Genomic DNA, 25,521 nt, shown 5'->3' with positions numbered 1-25,521 from the left:
TTAATCCTTCCAGTACTTATCAGTTGCTGTATGCCCCACAGGAGGTTCTTTTCTTTTTTCATTTCTTTTCTGTCTGGCCACAGTGCTCTATGCTGACACCTCTGTCTCTCTCAGGGACTGTCTAGAGCAGGATAGGCTTGCTATTGGGATTTGCTCCTGCTCTGAACAGTTTGTGACATGGACAGAGGTGTCAGCAGAGAGCAGTGTGGTCAGACAGAAAAGAAATTCAAAAAGAAAAGAACTTACTCTGGAGCATACAGCAGCTGATAAGTACTGGAAGGCTATTTTTTTATTGAATTAGTTTGTGTTTTTCTTTCCAGTTTAACCGTATTGAGCGTTTGTACCAGGCTGCAGATGTTTTCCTTACCCAAATCATTGAGACTGGTTCTTATGCTGGAATGGTGACATTTTCAACCGCTGCCGTTATAAAATCCAATTTAATCCAAATACAAGGTGATGCAGAACGTCAGAAGTTAAAAGGACTCCTTCCAGTTAAAGGAATCGGAGGAACAGATATCTGTAAGGGACTTCTGGCTGGTATTCAGGTAAAGTAAAAAAGATATCTTCACATTGTAATTAAAGGCGTTATCTGGGGAAAAAATATACCCCCTATTCACAGGATATAGGATAAGTGTCTGGGGGTAGGGGGGGACCAATAGCTGGGTTCCCCCGCAATCTCCTTGACCCTTGCAATTGGCCGTTACTTCTGCTCAGAAGGTGAGGGCCGGAGCGCTTGAGGACTGGTGAGTAGAGTGTCGAGAGCCGGGTTCCACACAGGAGCTTCTTGTGGGTACCAGCAGTGCCCCTACCCCCCATTAGACACTTATACCCTAACACATGGATAGGAGATAAGTCTTTTCCCCGGATTACCCTTTAAGTATTACCATAATATAGAAAGGTCACAATATAGATTCAAACACTGTTAAAGTAAAAACATATATATATTTTTGTCTTACTTATCTTCACTTGTCCCATTTTGGTAAAACTTGTTTATATTCCCCTTTAAAGCATAGAGACATTATGGAGAAAGTTTACCTGCTTATGACTTTCCTTCCATGAGACAGAGCAAAGACCTCTTAGAAAGCTTGGCTTCTGCTCTGGGGTACTTGAAGGAATCATGCATGAAATAGTCACCCATTTACATTATTGGCCTCATGTCATACATATGAGGCAATTCTAATTGTCTCTCCAAAAAATGTTTAACTTTTTTGTTTCTAGAGGAATTTTCATGAGCTACCCTCAGAGATTCCACTACATCAAACATTGGCGTGAATGGGTTTTCTATTGTGGAAAATTTAGCCCCAGATATTCAGTATTCTGTACACGCCAAAAGAGTAAACAAATACACTCTTCTTTTAAAGAGATATGCCACCCTTAGACATCTTATCACGGGCGTCTCGCCACTGGGACCCCCTCGATCTCCGTGCACCATTCTGTGCCTTGTGCTGCTCCAGTCTTGAAAATACTGGGTTTCCGAGACGGAGACATTTTGTCATGCCCCACCACGCCCCCTCCCATAGACTTGAATGGAGGGGGCATGGCATGACGTCACATCTGCGTCTCGGAAACCCAGCGTTTCCGAGACTGGAGCAGCACCGGGAACAGAATTCCGAGTGCTGCACGGAGATCGAGGGGGAAGGGGGATACCAGTGGCGGGACCCCCGTGATCAAACATCTTATCCCCTTATCCTTTGGATAGGGGATAAAATGTCTAACGGCGGAATACCCCTTTAAAATGTTTGTCTTGACATTATCGTATAAATGAAAAGAGTCCTATCAGTGTAATGTCTTCTGTATAGGGTGGGAATTTTGTATTCTGAAGTGGAATAATCTGTGGTTGGAAGAAGGATGAGGCATGGAGCAAGTAATTTAGTGCCCTCCCTGTGGGCTGTCCTATAAGGTGGAGGAAGCTCCAACCCACCCCTCTGCCATAAAAATAATTCTCTAGTACCAAGGTTGGACTATGATCAAATTTGACTTGTGGACCTTTATTTTCTTCTATGTTCCTAGACAGAATAAGGACTTTACAAAAAAAACAAAAACTGTCTTTGGGTATCAGATTTTTCAGCGGGTCCCAGTGGTCGAACTGATAGGATAGGGAATAAGTGGGTTGTATCAATGTAATCAAAATGAATATCTTGCCCCGACTCCTTTACCTCTTCTCCAGCCTCCCCACCACCCCTACCAAAATCCTTTTTCAAAGACCTGTCGACCCTGCTATCGAAATTCATCTGGGCCGGTGGGCGCCCTCGAGTGGTGAAGACTGTTCTCTCCATTGGACGGTGGACTTGGCTCCCCGGAATGCCGGCCGTGTTGACCAGAGTGCTGGACTGTTATCACGACCCGGTTACTAAGCAATGGGCACTTCTGGAGGCCCATACGGCACGCCTACATCCTAAGATGCTGTTATGGCTACCCAAGTCACAATTGACAAATGCTGTCATGTCTGAATTACCTCCAGTCACATCCTCTATTGCTAGGACACACCACACCCTCCTTCCGGAATCCCTCCCTTGTCTCCTGTGTTCGGAAACCGGGCATTTCCACCTGCCTTTGACTCAACTAAGTTCCTGGGTTACACTAGAGCGGTAGGTGCCTCCTTCTCGCATTTCCTGACCCCCTCAGGCTTGAAGCCGCTATCTGACATACTCCCTAATCGCCTGCCCTCGCCCCTTGTTAGCTTTCAATATGCCCAGTTGAGTAATTTTTGCGCTGCTGGAGGCACGCGTCTTAACCTCTGCCGTCCCCTGTCCTCGTTTGAGAGGTTATGCACCTCTGGCTCTGCTTCGGTTCGGCCGATTAGCACCTTGTACGCTCTCCTCAAAGATACGCTCTGAGATGACCCTCTCCCCTTCTGAGATGGTTGGGAGAGAGAGTTGGACCGTGCGCTCTCGGACGAGGAGTGGGGACAGGCGATCTCTCTTGCCATAAGACTTCTATCTCCAGTAAAGCACAGGTGACCTGTTACAAGGAGTTGACGAGGTGGTATAGAGTGCCTACCCTCCTGTCCCGTATCTACCCCGGGGTGCCTGATCGATTAAAAAGGTTTATATTACTGGCTGCTAAATCGGTAATACCTAGGAAGTGGAAGTCCACCCCCCCCCCCCCACCTTCTCGGACTGGCTGCAGGAGTTGTCTAATATCCACAGAATAGAAGAACTTTTGGCCGACTCCTCCAGGCAGCTGACCAAATACCACCAGATATGGCATCCTTGGACCTCCTTCGTGTCCTCCCCCAAATATAGATCGCTCCACACATAGACTAGCCCCCGCTTGGTGTCCATATCTCTTCTCGGGTGTGTGACCCACCTATTTATGTCAGGCTGCTTGACGGTCGGGGCCTGGTCCGTGCGCACGATCACGTGAGGTATGCACCCCTCGTATCTACACCCTTGCTTCCACCTTCTTCTCTGTTCTCTTTCCCTCTTTCTTTTCCTTCCTTTTTCCTTCTCCCTTTCTCCCTTGTATGACGGTTTGTTTAACTACGTGTGCCTACGAGACATGTAGACTTCTCTCAGTGCCAGTTGCGACATGGAACGGGACTGACTCGTGACTCACATAGACGACAGTAGACGACCGTGAGTTTCCACATGTATTCTTTAGCATATATTGATGTTATATTTCACAATTGTGGATGTGTTGCAACTTGCCTACTCTGTTTTCATATTTGTAGGCTGTCCTACTATTTTCTTGCTGTTATGTTTGTACTGTATAAGAATGAAAAAAAGACAGAGCTCTCATAGGGCAGTACGTTTGATCAGATGTAAATATTTAGAGTGAGCGGTATATGCAATAACCACTCACCTTGCCTGGTTGCATTAGGCATGCAGCAACCTGGATTGTCTCGGTGTGGAGGTAACTGTTACGCCGAGCGCTCCGGGTCCCTGCTCCTCCCCGGAAAGCTTGCGGCGTTCCCCTCTCTGCAGCACCCCGGTCAGACCCGCTGACCGGGAGCGCTGCACTGACACTGCCGGCGGGGATGCGATTCGCATAGCGGGACGCGCCCGCTCGCGAATCGCATCCCAAGCTACTCACCTGCCCTGGTCCCCAGCTGTCACGTTCTGGCGTGCGCGGCTCCGCTCTCTAGGGCGCGCCAGCTCTCTAAGATTTAAAGGGCCAGTGCACCACTGATTGGTGCCTGGCCCAATCACTGTAATTAGCTTCCACCTGCTCCTTGCTCATATAACCTCACTTCCCCTTCCCAGCATTGCCGGATCTTGTTGCCCTTGTGCCTAGAGAAAGCGTTTCCTGTGTTTGCCATAACTGTGTTTCCAGACCTTCTGCTATCACCATTGACTACGAACCTTGCCGCCTGCCCTGACCTTCTGCTACGTCTGACCTCGCCTTTGTCTAGTCTTTCTGTCCCACGCCTTCTCAGCAGTCAGCGAGGTTGAGCCGTTGCCGGTGGATACGACCTGGTTGCTACCGCCGCAGCAAGACCATCCCGCTTTGCGGCGGGCTCTGGTGAATACCAGTAGCAACCTAGAACCGGTCCACCGACACGGTCCACGCCAATCCCTCGCTGACACAGAGGATCCACATCCAGCCTGCCGAATCCTAACAGTAACGGTGCAGCCGTCCAGAGATGTCGAGGAGGTGGCAGCCTCACTCGATAGTAGATAATCAGGATAGAAGGGTCATTGAGAAAGAGGTATCCTAAACTTTGAAACGCGTCTGACATAGGTGAATAAAGAAAATTTTAATTGTACCAGTGACTTCTCAAGTTTATTGCAACGGGTGGCGCCAAGGATCCAGAGTTTTTTTCCCCTTCTATCCTGACTTGCTGTTATGTTGTTATTATTATTGATAATGCTAATAAAAACTTTTATTACGAAAACAAAAAAAAGGATAGGGAGTAAGTTAATTTTTGCTGGACAATTCCTTAAAAAGATCAGGAAATGGAAAAAGATGGTGAAAGTGTCATGACCGAGAGTGGGAGAGTGAGCCCTAAGCTATCCCTAGAAACACTCTCCCTGCCTATTTGCCCATCTGCCCTAAACAGCGGATCGACAACCTGGAGCCGCTCCCTCTGTGCGCTAAAGTGCAATGGGCATAAAGGTACACAAATACTGTACATAGTCGGGGACAGGTCAGAAACATATTGGGAAAACAACCAAACAACCAGATAAACCAGTCAGAATATAACAATACGAACAGGGTAGGATATAGCGTGCTAACATACAGTTCAGAAACCAGAATCAAGATTAACAGCAGATATGAATAAATGAACAAGACTAGATATGGAATATGTATGCAGCAAAAACCCGGAGATGTAGGGGATGAACAGATGAACTGAATGTAAAACATTACACAGGTCAGGAAACATAAAACACTGTTCACACTGGACACAGAACACTCTTCACAAACAGATAAAAGTTCAGAGGACACAGATCAGTGATGAAGTACAGAGGACACTATAGACCAATGATAATGTACAGTGCATGTACTAAAAACACTAAAGATCTGAAATCATGAACTCTCTATACAAACGGATACAAGAAAAAGCCAAACTCTATTACATGAGGAATACAGGAACCACAAACCAAACTCCAGAACATGGAGGAATATGGATCAGGATAACAAACAGGAATATTACAAAACCAAATTATATAACATGGAGGATAGGGATCAGGATAACAAACAGGAATATTACAAAACCAAACTCCGTAACATGGAGGAATACGAGTCAGGACTCCAAACAGGAACAATAAATACAGAGAATGGGTAAATGCAAGACTCATATAAAAAGGTACTAAAAACTGACAGATGTACTTAAAACCAAGCAGACTAAAATCAATATCATAAACAGGAATCAACCATGTTTACAACGAACAAACATATCACGCAAACATATCAAAGGTAAAACTAGAAGAGCCTTAACTCTCCCATCCCTGGGAAGAATTAGCACAGAAACTGCTCAGACATAAAAACTAGTCTCTGAACAGACTCCAAGACAGAAAAATGCAAAAACACATAAACAGACATTACAGAAAGAGGAGAGAAATAGTTTTTTCTAAACTATATGCATCATATAAAAATAGAAAAAGACAAAGTTAATGCATATTATTTTTATCCATATATCATGTGACTTCACAGGTGAATAAAGGAAGGTTTGGTTCATCTCATGGAACAGAGGTCTTATTACTATCAGATGGAGAAGATAACTACGATACTAACCTTTGTTTCCAACAAATTATAGAGAGCGGGGTCATAGTTCATGTCATATTCCTTGGATCTGCAGAAGAACCAAAACTTAAAGAAATTGTAAAAACTACAGGTAAGCAAAGTAAATGATTAGAGATGAGCGAACTTCCAGTAATTCGATTCGTCACAAACTTCTCGGCTTGGCAGTTGATGACGTTAGCCTGCATAAATTAGTTCAGCTTTCTGGTGGGCTGGAAAAGGTGGATAAAGTCCTAGGAGAGAGTCTCCTAGGACTGTATCCACCTTTTCCAGCCCACAGGAGCACCTGAAAGCTGAACTAATTTATGCAGGCTAAAGTCAGCAAACACTGAACCGAGAAGTACGTGACGAATGGAATTACTGTTAGTTTGTTCATCTCTATAAATGATATAAAAGCATATAATGTGCAGTAATGTATTAATAGTGAGTGCATGACGTTATTATCGAGCACATAATCTGCTCACAGAGTAAACATTTTATGTTTTTCTTTTTTACCAGGTGGAACCATCTATTTAGCTACAGATGATACTACTGGAAATGCACAAGATTTAATTGATGCCTTCAGCGCAATTTCAGCAAGTGATGGAGTCATCACCAAACAGTCTATACAGGTGAACACTTTATTATATTATATTATGGAGAGATTACATGGATAATTATGTATGCATGAGCTCGCATACTTAGTCTTAAAGGGGTTGCCCTCTGGCCAACTGTGGTTGCTTTCTGTTAAAAATAGCGCTCCATCTGTGCTTAAATCATGCCTGGTATGGCAGTTTAATGGCATTGTCCAGCAAAAGGAACGACCAGTGTATGGTATCAAAAAGTATAATAAAGCAACTTGCTAATATAATGTTATTAGCCATAGTGCACAGGTCATCCATATCAGCAGTGTTCTTTCCCTTGTAAGCTGTGACATCATGTCACAGGCTCTCAAAGCAGTGTGCTCCATTCATAGAAACATAGAATGTGCAGATAAGAACCATCCTATCAATAGTCCCTGGCCCTATCTTATATGAAGGATAGCCTTATGCTTATCCCATGCATGCTTAAACTCCTTCACTGTATTTGCAGCGACCACTTCTACATGAAGGCTATTCCATGCATCCACTACTCTCTCAGTAAAGTAATACTTCCTGATATTACTGCAGAAACCTTTCCCTTCTAATTTAAAACTATGTCCTCTTGTGGAAGTTTTTCTTCTTTTAAATATCTTCTCCTCCTTTATCGTGTTGATTCCCTTTATGTATTTAAAATTCTCTATCATATCCCCTCTGTCTCTTCTTTCCTCTATACATGTTAAGGTCCGTTTAACCTTTCCTGGTAAGTTTTATCCTGCAATCCATGTACTAGTTTAGTATCTTCTCTGAACTCTCTCTAGAGTATCTATATCCTTCTGGAGATATGGCCTGTGCACGATACTCCAAGTGAGGTCTCACCAGTGTTCTATACAGCGGCATGAGCGCTTCTCTCTTTCTACTGCTTATACCTCTCCCTATACATCCAAGCATTCTGCTAGTGTTTCTTGCTGCTCTATTACATTGTCTCCCTACCTTTAAGTCTTCTGAAATAATTACTCATAAATCCCTTTCATCATATACTGAGGTCAGGACTGTGTCAAATATTCTATATTCTGCCCGAGGTTTTTACGCCCCAGGTGCATTATCTTGCACTTGTCCACATTAAATTTCAGTTGTCAGAGTTCTGATCTTTCTTCTAGTTTTCCTAAATCCTTTTCCATTTGGCGGATACCTCCAGGAACATCAACCCTGTTACATATCTTTGTGTCATCAGCAAAAAGACCAATACCTTACCATCAAGGCCTTTTGCAATATCACTAATAAGGATGAGCGAATTGAATCTGATGAATCCGAATTCATTATGAATTTCAGAAAAAATTTGATTCATAACGAATGCGAATATTGCCGTGATTCGATCGCGTGAATCGCTTAATTAAATTCCATTTAGTGCGGTCCAGGCTCCAGGGCCGGGCATCTAAAATGGTGGATCCACATGTGAGGACATGGGGCAAGGAATCCTGGGAAGGCGGGAACAAGGGTTGGCGGGATGACCCTGAATCACATGCAGGATGCAGCCTATCAGCAACCAGCCATCTTGTGGCAAGTCACATCAGCCTTCTATTTCAGAGAGAGGAACAGAGAGCAGTGTGTGTTGCACAGAAAATCTTTTTTTACAGCAGCGATTCACCTCAAGCCCAAATCCAGCCTAGAAGAACTGATAGGGAAGGGAGTGAGATTGAGACAGAATGAGAGAGAGTGTAATTTTGGGTGTAGTACACAGCGACTGCGTGCTGCAGCACTAGTGTGTACAACAACTGAAAAGCTAATAGTAGCCAGCCAGTTAGGGTGATCAGAGCACTAAAAGAGTATTGTTCTCAATTAAGTGTAACCTGTGCGTACATCTAAGTGGTGTACAATTTTTTTTCCTGTTAAAGTCTTAAGGACCTAGATACTGTGAAAGGCCAAGTAAAAGTACACACCTGCTGGTGTTGTAGACAAATACTGTTTTGAGCGTAGTGGAGTGCATTGTCCTCCCCTCATAAGTGCATACCACATATGTACATCTAAGTGGTGTACCATTTTGTTCCTGTTAAAGTTTTAAGGGCCTAGATACTGTGAAAGGCCAGGCAAAAGTGCTCACCAGCTGGTGTTGTAGACAAATGCTGTTTTAACCCCTTAAGGACCGGGGTTTTTTCCGTTTTTGCATTTTCGTTTTTTGCTCCTTGCCTTTAAAAAATCATAACTCTTTCAAATTTACACCTAAAAATCCATATGATGGCTTATTTTTTGCGCCACCAATTCTACTTTGTAATGACGTCATTCATTTTGCCCAAAAATCTATGGTGAAGCGGGGAAAAAAATCATTGTGCGACAAAATTGAAAAAAAAACGCTGTTTTGTAACTTTTGGGGGCTTCCGTTTCTACGTAGTAAATTTTTCGGTAAAAATGACACCTGATATGTATTCTGTAGGTCCATACGATTAAAATGATACCCTACTTATATAGATTTGATTTTGTCGGACTTCTGGAAAAAATCATAACTACATGCAGGAAAATTAATACGTTTAAAATTGTCATCTTCTGACCCCTATAACTTTTTTATTTTATCGTGCATGGGGCGGTATGAGGGCTCATTGTTTGCGTCGTGATCTGAAGTTTTTAACGGTACCATTTTTGCATTGATAGGACTTATTGATCACTTTTTATTCATTTTTAAATGATATAAAAAGTGACCAAAAATGCACTATTTTGGACTTTGGAATTTTTTTGCGCGCACGCCATTGACCGAGCGGTTTAATTAATGAAATATTTTTATAATTCGGACATTTCCGCACGCGGTGATACCACATATGTTTATTTTTATTTTTATTTACACTGTGTTTTTTTTTTTATTGGAAAAGGGGGGTGATTCAAACTTTTAATAGGGGAGGAGTTAAATGATCTTTATTCACTTTTTTTTTTCACTTTTTTTTTGCAGTGTTATAGGTCCCATAGGGACCTATAACACTGCACACACTGATCTTCTATGTTGATCACTGGTTTCTCATAAGAAACCAGTGATCAACGATTCTGCCGCATGACTGCTCAGGCCTGGATCTCAGGCACTGAGCAGTCATTCGGCGATCGGACAGCGAGGAGGCAGGAAGGGGCCCTCCCGCTGTCCTGTCAGCTGTTCGGGATGCCGCGATTAGCCGCGGCTATCCCGAACAGCTCGACTGAGCTAGTCGGGAACTTTCACTTTCACTTTTAGCCGCGCGGCTCAGCTCTGAGCGCGCGGCTAAAGGGTTAATAGCGCGCAGCGCCGCGATCGGCGCTGCGCGCTATTAGAGGCGGGTCCCGGCTTCACTATGACGCCGGGCCCGCCGTAATATGACGCGGGGTTACTGTGTAACCCCGCGTTATATCAGAAGAGCAGGACCAAGGACGTACCGGTACGTCCTTGGTCCTTAAGGGGTTGAGTATAGTGGAGCACATTGTCCTCCCCTCATAAGTGCACACCATGTACGTACATCTAAGTGGTGTACCATTTTGTTCGTGTTAAAGTATTAAGGGCCTAGATATTGTGAAAGCCCAGCCAAAAGTATACACCTGCTGGTGTTGTAGACAAACTGTTTTAACTGTAGTGGAACGTATTGTACTCCCCTCATGTACGCACTAAGTATGTCAGGCAGAGAAGTGCCAGGACGTGCACAGAGAATTGGCAGAGACCTTAATTCATCAGGCAGAGGTTGCAGCAGACTAGGGGCGAGTGGCAGCAGGAGTCACAGTAAGATGCCTGAGCTCCCAGTATCAGCTAGTAGTCGTGTCTCGACTAGCAACCCATCTGCTGTCATTGATTGGTTAACATGGTCATCCACTTCATCATAAGTGACATCTGACACCCCAGTCAACAGTCGATGGGTTCCTCAGACACAACCGTCAGTTGGCATGGCCTGGGAGCAGTCCCTGTCCTCCCATTGCCTCTGTCCTATGCTGTTCCCTCCCCCACAGAAGTAAGTTATGCTGTGGGTCCAGCTCCACTATTTAGTGAGGAAGATCTAATAGAAGACAGTCAGCAGCTACTGCCCAGCCAAGAAGTGGAGGACACATGCGCTGCTTCCTCCACTAGGCGGGAAAGTAGTGAAGAGGAGAGTGGCGTGGGAGGTGGTGTTGCGAGCGTTCAGGCTCCTGAAGCAGACACTGTTGAGGAACTTGAGGAGGACATTGGTGACGTGCAGAAACAACTCGATAATGATGAAGCCGATTGCACTTGGGAGCCGGGTGCAGAAGGGGCTTCATCATCATCAGGAAAAGAGGGTTGCAGGTTGCCCATGAGGCAGCAGCTGAGCCAGCAAGGTGGTAGCATGGTTGACAGTCAGCATGGTGGCAGAAGTGGAAATTCTGGAGCCAAACGTGCCCGGTGGAGACCATCTGTTTCGCGGAAGCCAACCTTCCCGAGAGGTAGTGGAACATTGGTTCCTGGAGTCCGCAGCAGTGGCAGTCAATCAGTGCGGACTGTTGGTGGGAAAATCCGGAGGATGTCAACCTGGCCACATACAAGTGTTGGCAGAAAGTGAAGCGTGGCCAGGGTCCCAATGTTGGCACCTCGGCCCTGCGTCAACATCGAGTCAGCATTCGAGTCAGTCATTCTGCCATCAATTCATCGACAAATTCATGTCCAAGAGACAACAGTATGCGCCCACTCATCCAACGGCGCAGAAGCTGAATGTGCTCCTGTACAAGTTGCTGGTGCTGCAGTCCCACCCTTTTAAAGTGGTGGACTCTGCACCTTTCAGAGAACTGATGGCTTGTGCCCATCCGTGGTGGAGAGTCCCAAGCTGTCATTTTTTTGCGAAGAAGGCAGTACCAGCCTTGCACAATTTTGTGGAACAGAAGGTGGGCCAGTCCTTGAACCTGTCAGTGTGTACGGCAGCGCCGACGTGTGGAGCTGTAACTACGGTCAGGGACAATAGATGTCCTTTACGGCCCACTGGGTAAATGTGGTTCTTGAACAGCCACAACAGCAACTTGGACAGGTAACACCGCTTCTGCCTCCACGCTCTCAGGCCGTTGCTTCTGTGACAGTGTGCGCCTCCTCATCCTCCACCGTGTGCTGAGCCTCCACTGCACAGACAAGTCTCAGGGTCCCTCCAGCATACCATGTGTGCAGTACCCAGACTGCCCCAACCCAATTTGGGACAACAGGGACAGGTACCAACCTTGAATATACAAACAGTCCCTGGACCTCTGATGATGATGTGAAAACATTACAGGATCAATCAAACATCCTAATAGATAATCCAGTCAAAGATGCAGATGACGAGATGCAGATATTTAATCTATCTTCCCATGTCCTGACAACAGCACAAAAATCCCTATTACTTAAGGGTCTGTCATTTACCCCAGTCCCTAAATTTGATAAATTTGAATGATTTAACGACCTAAACTCGTTTGCCAGGAAACTGGCATTACATAAATGGCATGCTGAAAGAAACAACAAGGACACTGAGATAAGATATAGAGAGAGTGTAGCACTTGAGGCTCTGATTGATTTAGAAATGGAAATTGAAGGGGAGGAAATAAATTTGAGAGCCCCGTTTACTAATTTAAAACCAAGATCCACCATGACCCCAGACTTTTCCCAATATTCCAACGTTGAAACGTTTGTGGATATGGTTACAGCAGATATCCAAAAATTAAGCCCCGGATGAACAAAGTGGGTAATAATCTATCAAGAGAGGATCAAAAAGCCCTGGAGGAATTAAGAGGAATAGAAGAACTAGTAATAAAGCCATCCGATAAAGGAGGCAATATTGTCCTCCTGGACAGATCAGATTATGTCAAAATGGTGTTGGATATATTGGAGGATGAGGAGACGTATGAGACCCTGAAAAAAAATCCAAAACTTAAATTGATACTTGAAAGAGCTAAAGAGAATAAACTCATAACAGATGAGGAGTTCAAATTTCTATTGATACCACACCCCAGGATAGCGACCTTCTATGCCCTCACAAGACACATAAAAAACATCCACCAATACGAGGAAGACCAATAGTATCTGGTAATCAGAACCTAACTCAAAATATTAGTCAATATGTAGACACTGTTTTGGCACCCTTTGTCCCCACTTTACCTTCACATCTTAGAGACACTAAGGACACTGTTAAAAAAAATTACAGATCTCACAGTCACTGAGCACACGTCACTTATGAGTTTAGATGTGGAGGGACTGTGTAGTAACATTAAACATGATCTTGGTTTAGAAGCAGCTACTACCTACTTGAGCACTAAAAGTAGATTATTTTCTGATCACAACCAATTTTCACTGAACTACTACACTTCTTACTTACACATAATTACTTTTTATTTCTGGGTACCTTTTATCGACAGTTAAAAGGTACCGCTATGGGGACTACTTGTGCACCTACGTTTGCAAACTTGTTTTTGGGGTGGTGGGAGCAAAATTTTGTTTTTGGTGGTGAAGAGTTGACACAATACATGGAGAACATTTCTTTTTGGGGTAGATATCTGGATGATATCTTAATCTTTTGGGAGGGCACACCAACCTCTTTCCTGGAATTTACCGAAAAATGTAATGATAACATCATCGGAATGAGATTCACACATGAAATTGGGGGTTGAAGTATCAATTTTTTGGATCTTACAATATCGATTGACACAGACAATCAGATACAGACCACTGTCTTCAGGAAGCCAACTGCAACCAATAGTCTGCTACATTGGAACAGATGGCATCCGGGTCCCTTACATAAAAGTATACCAGTTGGAAAATATTTACGGGCAAAACGTAATTGTTCACAGGATGAACAATTCAAGCTGGAAAGTGGCAAACTAATGTCTAGATTTGAACATCGGGGCTACCCAAAGAAATTTATGAGAAAAGCCTTCAATAAGGCGAATCAGAGACCAAGGAATGAACTTCTCAATGAAAAACTGGAGACATCCGAAGGAAAAATTATCAAATGTATTGAGATGTATGATGCATGCTCGTCCGAAATAACATCTATGATGAGAAAATACTGGCCAATTCTCCAGGCGGACAAAGAGAGAAGTAATTGGCCCAAGACCAAGTATAACCTACAGGAGAGGTCCAAACCTAAAGGACCTATTGATCCTATTGGTCCATAGTCGCCAGAAGAAAATAGGAAGTAGTGAGAGAGTAAGTTGGTTACCAACCCCCCCTGAAGGTTCATACCCCTGTGGAGATTGTGTGATGTGTAAGTATTTACCAAAAACTAAAATATTTACGAACCCACATGATGGACAAAATTACACGATCAGTGATTTCCTCAACTGTGGGAGCAAAAATTTAAAGGGAACCCGTCATTAAGTTTTACCATATATAACGAGTGGCAACACGTAATAGAGGTTAATATCATGTGTCCTACCATGCTTGGATGTCTGCTGGCACGTCTGTAAATGTGGCAAAAACAACTTTAATAACTGTCACATGCAGTATGTAAATGAGGCTTAAGTAGTCACCAGGCATGCTCAAGTAGTCACCAGGCATGTGGCCTGCTGAAGAAGTCACGGCTCCTCACACTGTACACACGCTCATTCAGGCTCTAATCACTCCTATTTAGACATGATTGACAGCCTACCTCTAAGAAATGATATCAGACCCTGACTGAGCTGCTGAATCATACCTAGATAGGTATTATTTGAGCCTGAATAGACGTGATTACTGCTCTGGTAGCCATGACTACTTTAGCAGCGCACGCCCGACTGAGCCTCATTTACATACAGCATGTGATCTTTTATAAAAATTGTTTACTTCACATTTATAGATGTACCAGCGGACATCCAGACATGGCAGAACACGTGATATTAACCTCTATTATGTGCTGCCACTGATTATATAGGGTAAAACTATTGATTGGTTCCCTTTAATATATGGAGCACAATGTGAATGCCCACTGATATATGTTGGTAAGACCACACAGGAGTTAAGGAGACGGGTGGGGAAACACCTAAGTACAATCCGGATGGGTGCAGATACACCGATCTCTAGACATGTGAGAAAATATCATGGTGGTAAGATGGAAACCCTTAAGTTCTGGGGTATAACTCAAATTAAAATGGGACCCAAAAAAGGTAATATAGATAAAATCTTACAAAAAGAAGAAGCCAAATGGATCTACCGATTACAGTGTAGGTCCCTGAAAGAATTAAATGAGGGTTTCTCATTTTCAGCATTTCTACAATAAATTAATTGGTTGATTGAATTAATAACATTGAACCAAAGATGTGAGAGTAATAAATATATCAAAAAGAAAATGATGTATCAATACTCTGATTCAGGAAATTACATAGTAATGTGAATTATAAGATCCAATCACAAGAGGTTAGTATGATACTCACCAGGGATGGTAGACTGCGGATCCCGGTATCTGAAATCTGGGAGAGTTGAGGATGTGTTGTGGAGTGAAACAGCTGACACCTAGAAGAAAACAATAAATAAAAGAACAAACAAAGGTTAACAACTATATTACCTAAATTGTGGAACCAAACAGCTGACACCTAGAAAAGAACAATTAATTAAAGAATAAACAAATGCCAACAATTACATCAGAAAAAATTATTTAATACCCACCACGGATGGAGGATGGCGGATCCCGTTGGCTGATGTCTGGGAGAGTTGGTGCGGACTCCAATAGTTGAGATCTAGGAATTAATAAATAAAAGAATAACAAGGGTTAATAACTTTAATAAATTAATATAAATAAATAAATTAGAGTAATGAGATATATATAATAAGTCAAATACAGTCAGGGCAAACCACATATTAACGGGCACATAATGAATAAGTCATCTAGAATAAGGTAGTACCAATAATCTAGACAATAAAGAGTTAATAACAATAGAAGATAATATAACTTACTAATAGAGAAGTGATGGATATAAATAAAATTAATTATATGAGATCAAACTCAAAAACACAGGAAATATTCCTAAAAGAGAATATAATTTCTTAATTAAAATATCTAGGATGACATTAATATAAAAATGCCCAATAGAGACTTGTTCCTTATGGTCACATGACTTGGAGAAAGCATACACCAGAAGCAAGTGTGGAATCCTATGATAAGAATGCGGCCAACGGAGACCTGTGGGGTGTGATCACATGACCTAGTAGTGACACACACACACTATAGTCACGTGAGTGGGAATATAAACAAAGAAGTCATTTGACTGATCACGGGGACGCAGGAAATGGAACTGACGTAAGGACTGAGAGATCACTACGTACAGTCTCGGAACGGAACTCCATGCGAAACATAGCGCCGGAATAGATGCGCATGATCGGAACTTCCAATAAGGAAGTATAGACGTCACTGGTGAGTGACGTCTTAAGCAGGGATTGGCCTGATGAGTGTCAGACATCCAGATTGTGATATAGGATGACCTGATTGGACGGGGAAGGACAGGATTAGCTCCCCACCTACAAACAGAGGCCATTTAAACCCCAGATACGGAGAATTGTACCATTAGCACCTCGGCCCTTGATAAAGCCGGTTACGGCCGGCAAAACGTCGGGGGGTGCCACATATGGCGTTTTAATAGCAGTTTAGGGATCAAGAGTGAACTAAAACAATACTGGGATTGGAGTCAATAAATTGACTCAGGAGAGGAGACTAAATACCACCCTCTGGAAGAATATCCAATCCTACTATCATATGAAGCAAATAAGCCTCATATTACTTTCTCCCAAACTGTGTTTTTAAAGCACATCATTATATTTTTTCCTCACAATTGTTAAGAGTTTTAATAAAGAATAATAAAGATATACATTTTTAATATTAGGGGTTCCCAAGTTTTGGGAAATCAGGAAATTGTATATATATTTTGTATAAACCCTGGGAAACCCTTTGGATGTATTTGATTTTTTATACCATGTGTGCAGGGCACGGCGGTGTAACACTGTTCTTCACATGGTTTGCCTTGGCGAACGGAGTCACACAGGTGAGGAACTGCTAAAAGTCATTCATCAAGAAATCAAATTATGGCTCACTCCAAGAAAACTGGAAATGGGAACCATGGTGACCGATAATGGGAAGAACATCTTGTCTGCGCTGCAACAAGGAAGCCTGAGACATGTGCCCTGTGTGGCACACGTGTTCAATCTGGTTGTCAAGTGGTTCCTGAAGTATTCCACCCATCTGCAAGACATCCTAACAATGAAGGAAACTTTGCATGCACTTAATCCACTTGTACACCGCAAAGCACACCCTCCTTGAGCTGCAGCGTCAGAACGGTCTCACCCAACATAGTCTGATTTGCGACGTTTCCACACATTGGAATTCCACCCTCCATATGTTGGACCGACTATACGAACAGAGGAAAACCATCACCGATTTCTTGATGATCCAAGCGGATAGGGGGACTGCCTTGTGTAACTTCCCTGTCAACTAGTAGCAGCTCATACGTAACACCGGCCATTTGCTCAGGCCCTTAGAAAGCCACATTATTAGTCAGTCGCCAGGATTACGGGATGAACGACGTCATTCCACTGCTTCATTTACTACAACACGTGTTGGAAACGATGGCTGGTCAGGGCACCTACATCTCATGGCCACATGAGCACCTGTGGGGGCTGAACTGGAGGAGGAGGAGGAGGAGGGGCACATTGGAGCACAATTTAGGTCTCCTAATGCTGACGCCAACTCCAGACTGTCAGTCAGCATCTATATGGTGTCCTTATGCGGCCGACAACTCCAGGCTGTGTCATTCAGCCACTATTTGGTCTCGTCATGCTTCCGCTACCTCCTGGCTGTGTCACTGTACCTCCATGTGGTCTCCTCATGCTGCTAGAGAGTTAAATAAAACTTTTTAGGTTCATCTATTTGAAATCTTCAATTTAAACGTTAAAATATATCTTTAATCTTTTCACTTGTGAGGCCCTATGGTCTTGTCAGGCTGCTGCCACCTCCAGGCTGGGTCATTCAGCACACTCCATATGCATGTTACAGCAAGGCAAAGTGTTCTACACCCCTATTGAGGCTCTCTGTTGGCCAGAAATAGCCATTTCTAATACAGATTTGCGGCAAATAAATTTGGACCAAACCAAATCCGGCCAATCGGCTGAATCTAAATTTTCCAAAATTTGCTCATCTCTAACCACTAGTGAAGATATTAAACAAAATTGGTCCCAGTACAGATCCCTGAGGTCCACACTGGTAACAAGACCTTGCTCTGAACATACTCCATTGACTACAACCCTCTGTTATCTGTTACTCAGCCACTGCCTAATCCACTCAACAATATGGGAGTCCAAGCTCAATGACTGCAGTTTATTGATAAGTATTCTATGTGGGACAGTGCCAAAAGCCTTACTAAAATCTAGATATGCGATGTCTACTGCCCCTCCGCCATCTATTATTTTAGTCATCCAGTCAAAAAATCTATAAGATTTGTTTGACATGATCTCCCTGAAGTAAACTGATGATGTTTTTCATCTTGCAATCCACGGGATTTTAGAAGTTCCACAATCTTATCCTTTAGTAGGGTTTCCATTAATTTCCCCACTATTGATGTCAGACTTACTGGCCTATAGTTGCTTGATTCCTCCCTACTACCTTTGTTGTGAATGAGCTAATTTCCAATCTTCTAGGCAGTAGGAAGCCTTCTCAGTCACAAGAATGGGCTCTCTGCTGCCTAATTCCTCCACCCCCAACCTACTGTCAGCACAGGATGAGACCAGTGATGTGAAGGAGGAGCTGGTATTGCTGCTCATTGGATTAATTACTCATTAGGCAGTAGAGAGACCGTTCTTGTGACTGAGAAGGCTCCATACTGCCTAATCTAATGAGTAATAAATCTATTGGGCAGCAATATCAGCTTATTATTTTTGTTATTGTTATTATTATTATTATATTAGCAAATTGCTTTTTAATACTTTTAGACACCAAACACAGGTTGTTCCTTTTCTATACATCTCCATTGGCACTTGGAAAAAGGCAGCCATGTTGGACAACCTCTTTCTAAAGCTGGAGGACCTCTTTAAACTACAGTACATATATGTATACCATTACAACTCACTTACGTTTAATTTGCTTCTATCAACAGCTGGAAAGCCTTTCCTCAAGTCTTACGCCATCCAAATGCTTGGAGGGCGCTGTTTACATTGACAGAACAGTGGGGAACGACACTTTTTTTCTGGTTACTTGGCAAACTGGAGTACCAAATATTAACTTGGAAAGTCCAAGTGGGATTACATATAATGCTACACACTTTGTCAGTGACAACACTGCTAAGTCCTCAAGGCTTGCTCTCCCAGGAACAGCAGAGGTAACATTTTACCATTTTGGTATTTAATTTAAATCATTTTAAGAAAATCCTAAAAGTCTGAAAGTAAATATTCACAATCTAAGACCATATCCTTTTTAGAACTGAAACAGTGAGGGGCCTACTAGAATCTCTAGCTTAGAAAATTGGTAAAGATCTGCAAATGTGTTCTTTTGCACAAGGAAGGAAAGATTAGTTGGTATTCGAACATAGGAAGTATGATATATATATATATATATATATATATATATATATATATATATATGTAAAGTAAAGAGAAGGACCTGTTCTTATCATACACCTGTCTATATGTCTTATTGAGGCATGAGTGTGTCATTGGGGTTTCCTTCTTAGGACCCTCACTATGAGCCCCAGCAGTGAGCTTCTAAGCTTCTACGATGTGGTTGTTACGCCGAGCGCTCCGGGTCCCCGCTCCTCCCCGGAGCGCTCGCTTCACTCTCCCCGCGGCAGCGCTCCGGTCACGTCCTCTGACCCGGGGCGCTGCGATTCCGCTGCCAGCCGGGATGCGATTCGCGATGCGGGTAGCGCCCGCTCGCGATGCGCACCCCGGCTCCCCTACCTGACTCGCTCTCCGTCTGTTCTGTCCCGGCGCGCGCGGCCCCGCTCCCTAGGGCGCGCGCGCGCCGGGTCTCTGCGATTTAAAGGGCCACTGCGCCGCTGATTGGCGCAGTGGTTCCAATTAGTGTGTTCACCTGTGCACTTCCCTATATCACCTCACTTCCCCTGCACTCCCTTGCCGGATCTTGTTGCCTTAGTGCCAGTGAAAGCGTTCCTTGTGTGTTCCTTGCCTGTGTTTCCAGACCTTCTGCCGTTGCCCCTGACTACGATCCTTGCTGCCTGCCCCGACCTTCTGCTACGTCCGACCTTGCTTTTGCCTACTCCCTTGTACCGCGCCTATCTTCAGCAGCCAGAGAGGTGAGCCGTTGCTAGTGGATACGACCTGGTCACTACCGCCGCAGCAAGACCATCCCGCTTTGCGGCGGGCTCTGGTGAAAACCAGTAGTGGCTTAGAACCGGTCCACTAGCACGGTCCACGCCAATCCCTCTCTGGCACAGAGGATCCACTACCTGCCAGCCGGCATCGTGACAGTAGATCCGGCCATGGATCCCGCTGAAGTTCCTCTGCCAGTTGTCGCTGACCTCACCACGGTGGTCGCCCAGCAGTCACAACAGATAGCGCAACAAGGCCAACAGCTGTCTCAACTGACCGTTATGCTACAACAGTTACTACCACAGCTTCAGCAGTCATCTCCTCCGCCAGCTCCTGCACCTCCTCCGCAGCGAGTGGCCGCTCCTGGGATACGCTTATCCTTGCCGGATAAATTTGATGGGGACTCTAAGTTTTGCCGTGGCTTTCTTTCCCAATGTTCCCTGCATCTGGAGATGATGTCGGACCTGTTTCCCACTGAAAGGTCTAAGGTGGCTTTCGTAGTCAGCCTTCTGTCCGGAAAAGCCCTGTCATGGGCCACACCGCTCTGGGACCGCAATGACCCCGTCACTGCCTCTGTACACTCCTTCTTCTCGGAAATCCGAAGTGTCTTTGAGGAACCTGCCCGAGCCTCTTCTGCTGAGACTGCCCTGTTGAACCTGGTCCAGGGTAATTCTTCCGTTGGCGAGTATGCCGTACAATTCCGTACTCTTGCTTCAGAATTGTCCTGGAATAATGAGGCCCTCTGCGCGACCTTCAAAAAAGGCCTATCCAGCAACATTAAAGATGTTCTGGCCGCACGAGAAATTCCTGCTAATCTACATGAACTTATTCACCTAGCCACTCGCATTGACATGCGTTTTTCCGAAAGGCGTCAGGAACTCCGCCAAGATATGGACTCTGTTCGCACGAGGCGTTTCTTCTCCTCGGCTCCTCTCTCCTCTGGTCCCCTGCAATCTGTTCCTGTGCCTCCCGCCGTGGAGGCTATGCAGGTCGACCGGTCTCGCCTGACACCTCAAGAGAGGACACGACGCCGTATGGAGAACCTCTGCCTGTACTGTGCTAGTACCGAACACTTCCTGAGAGATTGTCCTATCCGTCCTCCCCGCCTGGAAAGACGTACGCTGACTCCGCACAAAGGTGAGACAGTCCTTGATGTCTACTCTGCTTCTCCACGTCTTACTGTGCCTGTGCGGATGTCTGCCTCTGCCTTCTCCTTCTCTACAGTGGCCTTCTTGGACTCTGGATCTGCAGGAAATTTTATTTTGGCCTCTCTCGTCAACAGGTTCAACATCCCGGTGACCAGTCTCGCCAGACCCCTCTACATCAATTGTGTAAATAATGAAAGATTGGACTGTACCATACGTTTCCGCACGGAGCCCCTTCTTATGAGCATCGGATCTCATCATGAGAGGATTGAACTTTTGGTCCTCCCCAATTGCACCTCGGAAATTCTCCTTGGACTTCCCTGGCTTCAACTTCATTCCCCTACCCTGGATTGGTCCACTGGGGAGATCAAGAGTTGGGGGTCCTCTTGTTCCAAGAACTGTCTAAAACCGGTTCCCAGTAACCCTTGCCGTAACTCTGTGGTTCCTCCAGTAACCGGTCTCCCTAAGGCCTATATGGACTTCGCGGATGTTTTCTGCAAAAAACAAGCTGAGACTCTACCTCCTCACAGGCCTTATGATTGCCCTATCGACCTCCTCCCGGGTACTACTCCACCCCGGGGCAGAATTTATCCTCTCTCTGCCCCAGAGACTCTTGCCATGTCCGAATACGTCCAGGAGAATCTAAAAAAGGGCTTTATCCGTAAATCCTCCTCTCCTGCCGGAGCCGGATTTTTCTTTGTGTCCAAAAAAGATGGCTCCCTACGTCCTTGCATTGACTACCGCGGTCTTAATAAAATCACGGTTAAGAACCGCTACCCCTTACCCCTCATCTCTGAACTCTTTGATCGCCTCCAAGGTGCCCACATCTTCACTAAATTGGACTTAAGAGGCGCCTATAACCTCATCCGCATCAGAGAGGGGGACGAGTGGAAAACGGCATTTAACACCAGAGATGGACACTTTGAGTATCTGGTCATGCCCTTTGGACTGTGCAACGCCCCTGCCGTCTTCCAAGACTTTGTCAATGAAATTTTTCGTGATCTGTTATACTCCTGTGTTGTTGTATATCTGGACGATATCCTAATTTTTTCTGCCAATCTAGAAGAACACCGCCAGCATGTCCGTATGGTTCTTCAGAGACTTCGTGACAACCAACTCTATGCCAAAATTGAGAAATGTCTGTTTGAATGCCAATCTCTTCCTTTTCTAGGATATTTGGTCTCTGGCCAGGGACTACAGATGGATCCAGACAAACTCTCTGCCGTCTTAGATTGGCCACGCCCCTCCGGACTCCGTGCTATCCAACGCTTTTTGGGGTTCGCCAATTATTACAGGCAATTTATTCCACATTTTTCTACCATTGTGGCTCCTATCGTGGCTTTAACCAAAAAAAATGCTGATCCCAAGTCCTGGCCTCCTCAAGCAGAAGACGCCTTTAAACGACTCAAGTCTGCCTTTTCTTCGGCTCCCGTCCTCTCCAGACCTGACCCTTCCAAACCTTTCCTATTGGAGGTTGATGCCTCCTCAGTGGGAGCTGGAGCTGTTCTTCTACAAAAAAATTCTTCCGGGCATGCTGTCACTTGTGGTTTTTTCTCTAGGACCTTCTCTCCAGCGGAGAGGAACTACTCCATCGGGGATCGAGAGCTTCTAGCCATTAAATTAGCACTTGAGGAATGGAGGCATCTGCTGGAGGGATCAAGTTCTCCTGTTATTATCTACACCGACCACAAGAACCTCTCCTACCTCCAGTCTGCCCAACGGCTGAATCCTCGCCAGGCCCGGTGGTCTCTGTTCTTTGCCCGATTTAATTTTGAGATTCACTTTCGTCCTGCCGATAAGAACATTAGGGCCGATGCTCTCTCTCGTTCCTCGGATGCCTCAGAAGTTGAACTCTCTCCGCAACACATCATTCCACCTGACTGCCTGATCTCCACTTCTCCTGCCTCCATCAGGCAGACTCCTCCAGGAAAGACCTTTGTTTCTCCTCGCCAACGCCTCGGAATCCTCAAATGGGGTCACTCCTCCCATCTCGCAGGCCATGCGGGTATCAAGAAATCTGTGCAACTCATCTCCCGCTTCTATTGGTGGCCGACTCTGGAGACGGATGTTGTGGACTTTGTGCGAGCCTGCACTATCTGTGCCCGGGATAAGACTCCTCGCCAGAAGCCCGCTGGTTTTCTTCATCCTCTGCCTGTCCCCGAACAGCCTTGGTCTCTGATTGGTATGGATTTTATTACTGATTTACCCCCTTCCCGTGGCAACACTGTTATTTGGGTGGTCGTTGATCGATTCTCCAAAATGGCACACTTCATCCCTCTTCCTGGTCTTCCTTCTGCGCCTCAGTTGGCTAAACAATTTTTTGTACACATTTTTCGTCTTCACGGGTTGCCTACGCAGATTGTCTCGGATAGAGGCGTCCAATTCGTGTCTAAATTCTGGAGGGCTCTCTGTAAACAACTCAAGATTAAATTAAATTTTTCTTCTGCATATCATCCCCAGTCCAATGGACAAGTAGAAAGGATTAACCAGATCTTGGGTGATTATTTGCGACATTTTGTTTCCTCCCGCCAGGATGACTGGGCAGATCTCCTCCCATGGGCCGAATTCTCGTATAACTTCAGGGTCTCTGAGTCTTCCTCCAAATCCCCATTTTTCGTGGTGTACGGCCGTCACCCTCTTCCCCCCCTCCCTACTCCCTTGCCCTCTGGTCTGCCCGCTGTGGATGAAATTTCTCGTGACCTTTCCATCATATGGAGAGAGACCCAAAATTCTCTCTTACAGGCTTCATCACGCATGAAGAAGTTCGCGGATAAGAAAAGAAGAGCTCCCCCCGTTTTTTCCCCTGGAGACAAGGTATGGCTCTCCGCTAAATATGTCCGCTTCCGTGTCCCTAGCTACAAGTTGGGACCACGCTATCTTGGTCCTTTCAAAATTTTGTGTCAAATTAATCCTGTCTCTTATAAACTTCTTCTTCCTCCCTCTCTTCGTATCCCTAATGCCTTTCACGTCTCTCTTCTCAAACCACTCATCCTCAACCGTTTTTCTCCCAAATCTGTTCCTCCCACTCCTGTTTCCGGCTCCTCGGACATCTTCTCGGTCAAAGAAATTTTAGCTGCCAAAAAGGTCAGAGGGAAAAATTTTTTTTTAGTGGACTGGGAGGGTTGTGGTCCTGAAGAGAGATCCTGGGAACCTGAGGACAACATCCTAGACAAAAGTCTGCTCCTCAGGTTCTCAGGCTCTAAGAAGAGGGGGAGACCCAAGGGGGGGGGTACTGTTACGCCGAGCGCTCCGGGTCCCCGCTCCTCCCCGGAGCGCTCGCTTCACTCTCCCCGCGGCAGCGCTCCGGTCACGTCCTCTGACCCGGGGCGCTGCGATTCCGCTGCCAGCCGGGATGCGATTCGCGATGCGGGTAGCGCCCGCTCGCGATGCGCACCCCGGCTCCCCTACCTGACTCGCTCTCCGTCTGTTCTGTCCCGGCGCGCGCGGCCCCGCTCCCTAGGGCGCGCGCGCGCCGGGTCTCTGCGATTTAAAGGGCCACTGCGCCGCTGATTGGCGCAGTGGTTCCAATTAGTGTGTTCACCTGTGCACTTCCCTATATCACCTCACTTCCCCTGCACTCCCTTGCCGGATCTTGTTGCCTTAGTGCCAGTGAAAGCGTTCCTTGTGTGTTCCTTGCCTGTGTTTCCAGACCTTCTGCCGTTGCCCCTGACTACGATCCTTGCTGCCTGCCCCGACCTTCTGCTACGTCCGACCTTGCTTTTGCCTACTCCCTTGTACCGCGCCTATCTTCAGCAGCCAGAGAGGTGAGCCGTTGCTAGTGGATACGACCTGGTCACCACCGCCGCAGCAAGACCATCCCGCTTTGCGGCGGGCTCTGGTGAAAACCAGTAGTGGCTTAGAACCGGTCCACTAGCACGGTCCACGCCAATCCCTCTCTGGCACAGAGGATCCACTACCTGCCAGCCGGCATCGTGACAGTGGTTAGTGTATTTAACCCCTCGCTCTGTAGGATGTAGGCTAGTGGGAGTATTGCAAAGGGCCTACCAAGTAGTGACAGTACAACAATTTACTTGATACGCACAGTCCTATGCCTGCAATTCCAAGAAAATTTTACTGAACAGAGTTATTTAAAGGAGTACTCCGGTGGAAAACTTTTAATTTTTTTTTTATCAACGGGTGCCAGAAAGTTAAAACAGATTTGTAAATTACTTCTATTAAAAAATCTTAATCCTTCCAGTACTTATTAGCTGCTGAATACTACATAGGAAATTATTTTCTTTTTCGAATGCAGAGCTCTCTGCTGACATCATGAGCACAGTGCTCTCTGGTGACATCTCTGTCCATTTTAGTTCTTAAAATGGACAGAGATGTCAGCAGAGAGCACTGTGGTCATGATGTCAGCAGAGAGCTCTGCGTTCGAAAAAGAAAATAATTTCCTCTGTAGCATTCAGCAGCTAATAAGTACTGGAAGGATTAA

At 45.3% G+C, this 25,521-nt stretch overlaps 1 protein-coding gene across 1 annotated transcript in view; it reads left to right on the top strand.

The window, feature by feature from the left end:
• LOC130275353 (calcium-activated chloride channel regulator 1-like) overlaps positions 1-25,521 on the top strand; it is a 108,186-nt gene that overhangs the window by 57,437 nt on the left and 25,228 nt on the right. Inside the window, exons 7-10 of the mRNA XM_056523226.1 lie at positions 321-545; positions 6,097-6,277; positions 6,682-6,794; positions 18,768-18,989. Of these exons, the coding sequence (XP_056379201.1) occupies positions 321-545; positions 6,097-6,277; positions 6,682-6,794; positions 18,768-18,989 (741 nt within the window). The remainder of the gene's footprint in view (positions 1-320; positions 546-6,096; positions 6,278-6,681; positions 6,795-18,767; positions 18,990-25,521) is intronic.

The sequence above is a fragment of the Hyla sarda genome, chromosome 6, assembly GCF_029499605.1.
Source record: "Hyla sarda isolate aHylSar1 chromosome 6, aHylSar1.hap1, whole genome shotgun sequence".
Taxonomy (NCBI): Eukaryota; Metazoa; Chordata; class Amphibia; order Anura; family Hylidae; genus Hyla; species Hyla sarda.
The sequence above is the reverse complement of the archived record's forward strand: the minus strand, read 5'-3'. Positions and strand labels throughout refer to the sequence as shown.